Source organism: Otolemur garnettii, unplaced genomic scaffold (genome assembly GCF_000181295.1).
Source record: "Otolemur garnettii isolate 467f Iridium unplaced genomic scaffold, OtoGar3 scaffold00088, whole genome shotgun sequence".
NCBI classification, from domain to species: domain Eukaryota; kingdom Metazoa; phylum Chordata; class Mammalia; order Primates; family Galagidae; genus Otolemur; species Otolemur garnettii.
The window spans coordinates 278,325-285,317 of NW_003852483.1; the positions used below are offsets into that span (position 1 = coordinate 278,325).

Genomic DNA, 6,993 nt, shown 5'->3' on the forward strand with positions numbered 1-6,993 from the left:
GGCGCCGAGCCTCTGTCATTTTTTTACAGGTGGAATCCTCCCTCTGTAGTAGCTACCTCATGATCCCTTGGTGGGCGGGTTGCTCTGGACTGGTTTTTCATGTTGTCAGAATTTTTCTGTGGCTCAGTCTGGGGCCCTAGACAATGCTTAAAGTCCTCTGCACTCTTGCCCAAGTTCTCTCAAGGTAGTTCAACTGAGTGCCAAGTCCAAATGAAACAAAAACAGTTCACAGGTAAGGCCTCTTCAGTTTGCAATCTCACTGCTGCTGTACTTACAGCTGCCGGTGGGATTAGACCGAATGAAAACATGCAAGCACTTGCCAGTTCCCCAGAAGTCTCTCGCTGACTCCCTGTGTCCCAAAAGGGATGTTTCTGGGAAGATCCCACCAGCCAGAGATGCCTAGAGTCTTCTCTCCCCAGACTCACCATGCCCAGTTGCAAGGAAGCTGTTACTTGGCCGCCATCTTGCTCCGAACATAGGAAAAAATATTAAGTCCAAAAAAATTAGGCACAGCCAGTACACAGGTAGTACAGATATTGTGAAAGGTGTGTACAACTCTGAAGTTCTGGGGAGACCCCCTGTCAGGAACCTTTCATCCTAATAAGAGAGATAAGATAATAAAACAGTAATTACAATACAGTGGTCCCTGTAACAGATCCAAGTATAAAGTTCTTTGCCAAAGGGGCGTCCTGGGCACTGCAGGGTGCTGAGCAGTGTCTCTGCCTCTATCCATTCCATGCCAGGAGCAGCCTTTCATTGTGACAACCACAGATGTCTCCAAACTGTGCCCAGTCTCCTCTGGGAGGCAGAATAACCCCATCTTGAGATCCACTGGATGGGATAATTATGTTTGGAGAAAGTCTGAATGATTAAACAGGGCTGATCCACAGTGTTCTGTTTTCCATGTAATCACTGGGTGCTTTTCCTTTTACCGTCCATTTCCTTCCAGGCCATGCTCAAGTACTCATATCATCCCCTCAACCGGAGTTTTGGGTTGGCCTTTGACTACAATGGGACACTTGACATCCTCATCAGCCCAGGCCAGAGAGGCGTTCTGATCCTCTGGTCTGAAAGAACCCTGTTGTTTTCCCACAACTCAGGTGAGCTGAAAAGTCCAGGGGAGGGCAGCCACTCCAGATGGGATGGGGACAGCCTGGATACCCTTCACTATACCCATGACTTGAGTGGATCATTCACTTTACTGACTTCACCACATATTCCCCTACTTCCTGCCTGGCAGAATATTTAGGGCCACATAGACAGAGAAGTTCTGAAATCCACCAGGCTCCTAGGGCAGAGGGTCTAGGTCTTTGGTCAGGGAACCTGACACCTTATTTTGAGGCCCCCATGAGATGGGTAAGGCCCCCCCTTTGGGTGTTAAGCATCTAGGATAGAGGTTGTTCTCAGTATCCTAATTAGTAAACCTCCCCTAGGTAAAGAAAAATTAGGAAATGGCATGGCCTTCCATGTTGGTACCCTCACCTTGCCAGTGTGTATGAAGAGTAGAATAAAAAGCAGCTCTCTAGGAGCATGGCTTCAGGGAGCCCTGGACACAAGTATGGCCACAAGAGAACCTGCCATCCCAGTCCACCCATCCCACCTATCCCCTAGTGCTAGGCAACTTGCACTGGCCAGCCATCCAACCATCCTAAGGGGCAGAATAGTCGGGACATGGCTGTTGCCTGAAAATGGAAGAAAAGTTCCCAGGGCCAGCCTACCCATTTTGGGAACCCATTACAGAAAGAAAGCTTTGTTTCATTCCTTGTATTTGTAACCCAGATTAAAAGACATTCTGTGGGCTGCGCCTGTGGCTCAAGGAATAGAGTACTGGCCCCAAATACTGGAGGTGGTGGGTTCAAGCCCAGCCCCGGCCAAAAACTGCAAAAAAAAAAAAAAAAAAAGGCATTCTGGCCAGGCACAGTGGCTCACACCTATAATTGTAGCACTCTAAGAGGCTGAGCAGAGGGTCACATGAGCTCAGAAGTTTGAGACCTGCCTGAGGAAGAGCAGGACCCCATCTCTACTTAAAATACAAAAATTAGCCAGATGTGGTGGCAGGTACCTGTAGTCCCAGCTAGTTGGAAGGGTGAGGCAGGAGGATCACAAGAGTCCAGGAGTTTGAGGTTGCTGGGAGCTATGATGATGCCCCTCATTGCTCAGGGTGATGGTGTAAGCTCCTGCCTTAAAAAAATAAAAAAGATAGATAAAATAAAATAAAATAAAGGCATGTTCAAACCTTGCAGTTGATTGAAAAAACACATCTCTTTCATACACTCAACAGCCATTTCTCAGAATGGTCTTCCCAAGGAGAGTAATAAGAGTTACGTTTTCTTAAACTTAAGTGTATTCCTATCATGTTTTACAAAATTGCATCTCAGCCCTGTATTTTCCTTGATATTTTTATCCTTTGAATAAGGAACCACTGAAAAATTGCAAGAACAAAGAACCAGTCGCAGGGTAGGGTGGGCTGTTACAGGGGTGACTTGGGGTCTCAATGGTTGGGTCCTCCCTTTGTAGAATACATGTGGTCATCATGCACATCCCTTTTATTTTCTAGGTCAGCTTTTCGACTCTGTCTGGGTATACGATGGACCGTACGACATCTATCCTTCTGTCTTTGAATCTGGCATCACCATCCATAACGTTGCTGCCAGTGCGTAGACAACCCCAATGCAGTAGCTTTCTAGAAAATCCATACCTGGCTTATTAACTGTTGACCTGCCAGATCAAACCCAGCCAAAAGGCAAAACCAAAACCTGATTTTTACACATTCAGAAAGGATCCAGAGAATAAAACTTTGTGCCTTTAAATGATGCAATGGGTTATCTGTCAGGTACCACTTTGCCAGGGCTGCCACAGCAAAGTACTACAGAGTAGGTGTGGCTTAAAATAAGGTTTCATTCTCTGACTGAACTAGTTCTTGTTTGATTATGGAGGTAACTGAGTTAAGATGAGGTCATGAGGGTGTGGGCCATGAGGGTATGGGCCTTGGTCCAATATAACTGATGTCCTTAATGAAAAGAGGAGATTTGGGCTAGGGGAAGTGGTTCATTCCCACAGTTCCAGCACTTTGAGAAGTCAAGGTGGGAGGATTGCTTAAGGCTATGAGTTCAAGACCAGCCTGAACAGGATAGTGAGACTCCATCTCTACAAAATAATTTTATAAATTAGCCAGGCATGGTGATACATATCTAAATTGCAGCTACTTGGGAGGCGGAGCCAGGAGGATCACTTGAGCCCCAGAGTTGGAGGCTGCAGTGAGCTGTGATCACATCAATGCCCTCTAGCCTCGATGAAAGAGAGACCCTGTCTCAAAAAAAAAAAAAAAAAAAAAACAAGGCTGTGCCTGTGGCTCAGTGAGTAGGGCGCCAGCCCCATATACCAAGGGTGGCAGGTTCAAGCCTGGCCCCGGCCAAACTGCAACCAAAAAATAGCTGGGTGTTGTGGCAGGCACCTGTAGTCCCAGCTACTTGGGAGGCTGAGGCAAGAGAATCGCCTAAGCTCAAGAGCTGGAGGTTGCTGTGAGCTGTGATACCACAGCATTTAACTGAGGGCAACAAAGTAAAGCTCTGTCTCTAAAAAAAAAAAGAACATATTATCCTGCACAGCAAATTTATACCCATTGCACAGCAACTCCCCTTTGTTACCCACCCCAGCCCTGGTAACCACCATTCTTCTATTTAAATTAGTTTAACTGTTTTTGATTCCACATATAAGTGATAATTGTCAACATAACCAAAAAAAGACATCAGAAGAAAAATATGCTGAATTTATTTGGGAATTTTAAAAAAGAGGATTTTTAACCTGGGATGCAGGGCCATGCACACTGTGATGGAAGAGTAAAGGTAAACTGTTACTGACAAAAGGGAAAGGTTCTCGTAAACTGCTTAAAACCAGAGCTCAATGGTTCCAGAGGCTCAAAGCTAGAATTACCTTCAGTTCGTTGGTGGTGATGTCATTACTGGGTAAGTATTTCCAGAGTATCTTACTTATGGTAGTTTAAAGATGCCTAGTAATAAACCTTGTTATAAATTGTGTACATTGTGAGAAACATGCAGGCCATGCAAAGTAAGAGATGCATGAAGAATGTGAAGGGATTTTTTTTTTCTGAGACAGTCTTGCCCCAAGCTGAAGGGCAGTAGCATCATTATGGCTTACTGCAGACTCCAACTTCTAGGCTCTAGAGATCCTCCTGCCTCAGCCCCCTTAATAGCTGAGACTACAGGTAACTGCCACAATGCCTAACTAATTTTTCTATGTTTTTGTAGAGATGGGGGTCTTACTCTTCCTCAAGCTGATCTCAAAGTCCTGAACTCAAGCGATCCTCTTGCCTTGGTCTCCCAGAGTTCTGGGATTATAGGCATGAGTTACAGTGCCTGGCCTGTTTTTTAAAGTATAATTTCCATTTTATTTTTCCCCAAAGGATAGTTTTTCCTTAGTCCTCAAGGACTGATCTCCTTACACAAGCTTTAGTGGTGGTTGTGGGGCAGTACCTGCAGGTCTAAATCAGGGTAGGGGTGTTCAGTTCTTGCAGTCTTCCCAAGAACAATTCCACCTTGCTGTGAATGGCATGACTCTTGGAGTGATGTAGCTTCATATACAGCTTCAGAAGCACATAGGCATCAAAGACACTCACTTCAGAAATGTCTCTGACAGCTGCAGCCTCCACCATGATCTGAATGACAAACTCCTGAGTAGCTGGGACTACAAGCATGCATTACAATGCTCTGCTATTTTTTTCTATTTTTTTTTCTAGAGACAAAGTCTCACTCTGCTTAGGCTGGTCTCTAGCTCTTGACCTCCAGAGATCCTCCTGCCTAAGCCTTCCAGAGAGCTAGGATTACGGGTGTGAGTCATTGTACCTGGCCTGCCCTTCTTAAAATGGGGTTGTCTTTTTATTATCAAGATGTAGGAGTTCTTTATGCATTCTGTATCCAAGTCTCTTATCAGATATATGATCTGTAAATATTTTCTCCCATTCTGTGGGTTGTCTTTCTATCCCTCTTTTTTTTTTTTTTAAACCAGTGAGTACACATCACCTCCCATCCTAGAATCTGTAATGAGTCCTTATTTTCTATTTTATTTTTGGTTGAGACAGAGCCTCAAGCTGTTGCCCTGAGTAGAGTGCTGTGGCATCACAGCTCACAGCAACCTCCAACTCCTGGGCTCAAGCGATTCTCCTGCCTCTGCCTCCCAAGTAGCTGGGACTACAGGTGCCTGCCACAACACCCGGCTATTTGGGAGGGGGGGCATTGCAGCCATGATTGTTGTTTGGTGGGCCCGGGTTGGATTCAAACCCATCAGCTCAGGTGTATGTGGCTGGCACCTTAGCTGCTTGAGCTACAGGCGCCGAGCTGAGTCCTTATTTTCTTTTCTTTCTTTTTTTTTTTTTTTTATTGAATGGTAACTATATACATTAATGCACTTCTGGGGTACAGTGTGGGGTTTTCACACACAATCTGAAACACTTCCATCAAACTGGTTAACATAGCCTTCGTGTCATTTTCTTAGTTATTATTTTAAAACGTTCACATTCTGCTCTTAGAAAGATTCACTTGTACCCTTGTAAGATAAACCTCAGAAGTGAGTGAGTCCTTATTTTCTAAAGAATGAAATCCAAATGCAGAGTCCAGATGTCTTTCTCTCCCTCTTTTTTTAAAATGAGTGAGTACATATCACCTCCCATCCTAGAATCTGTAATGAGTCTTTATTTTCTATTTTTCTTCTTTTTCTTATTCTTTTTTTTTGTAGAGACAGAATCTCACTTTATCGCCCTCAGTAGAGTGCTATGGCATCACAGCTCACAGCAACCTCCAAGTCCTGAGCTTAGGCGATTCCCTTGCCTCAGCCTCCCAAGTAGCTGGGACTACAGGTGCCTGTCACAAGGCTCAGCTATTTTTTTGTTGCAGTTCAACCAGGGCCAGATTTGAACCTGCCATCATCAGTATATGGGGCCGGTGCCCTACCCACTGAGCCACAGGCACTGCCCATGAGTCCTTGTTTTCTACAGAATGAAGACCAAACGCATTTAGGTCTCATTCTACAGCCCATCACTATCATGTGAGATCACTTCTCTCCATCTAACCTAGGAGTCCTCAATCTGGGATCCTTGGCAATGTTGGAGAAATTTTTAGTTGTCACAACTGTATGCCTGGCAATGCTGCTGGTGTCAAACAGGTAGGGACAAGAGATGGCACTCAACATCTTACAATGTGAAGGACAGCCCCCAAGGGTTGATAGTGCCATGATTGAGAAATCCTAAGCCAAATAGTTCTGTCCTGGGTCTGCAAACACACCTCTACTTTTCTACATCAGGTACTTTTTTCAAGGTCCAACATAAGCTTTACTTTTCTGAAAACTTCCTTGACTGTCTTTTTTAAAAGAATAAAGATATATATTTGCTATAGTTACTTCCTTTCATAAAATCTTTCATTGGCGTCCTATATCTGTTGGAACTTTGTACCTGCAAAGCAATGGAAACAACTGCAACGTCTTCAGTGGAAGATTGGTTAATCATGTTATAGTTCTTCTGAGGACCAGAGCAGCAATCAGTCAGTTACAATCCCGGAATTGAAAGAAAAAAAATTAAGCTACAAAGCAGCTTAAAGAGTTCCACAGTGTGATCTCACATATATAAACTACCAGAAAGGATATTTATTAATATGGTAATAGTGAATATTATGTCAGAGGTCAGAAAACCATGGCTGACCGATTTTTATTTAAATAAAATGTTACTAGAACACAGCCACATCCATTCATATAACAGCTGCATACCAATGGGGAGTGGTCAGGGACATTTAAAAACAAATTGATCCCTGGGCAGCATCTGTGGCTCAGTGAGTAGGGTGCCGGCCCCATATGCTGAGGGTGGTGGGTTCAAACCCAGCCCTGGCCAAACTTCAACAAAAAAATAGCTGGGCATTGTGGTGGGTGCCTGTAGTCCCAGCTACTTGGGAGGCTGAGGCAAGAGAATCACCTAAGCCCAGAAGTTGG

At 44.5% G+C, this 6,993-nt stretch overlaps 1 protein-coding gene across 1 annotated transcript in view; it reads left to right on the forward strand.

Moving 5' to 3' along the window:
- The window catches only part of CATSPERD (cation channel sperm associated auxiliary subunit delta), a gene marked incomplete at its 5' end in the record, with an annotated part of 92,782 nt that overhangs the window by 32,695 nt on the left and 53,094 nt on the right, over positions 1 to 6,993 (forward strand). The window contains 2 exons of the mRNA XM_023516247.1: positions 950 to 1,100; positions 2,558 to 2,653. Coding sequence (XP_023372015.1) covers positions 950 to 1,100; positions 2,558 to 2,653 — 247 coding nt within the window. The remainder of the gene's footprint in view (positions 1 to 949; positions 1,101 to 2,557; positions 2,654 to 6,993) is intronic.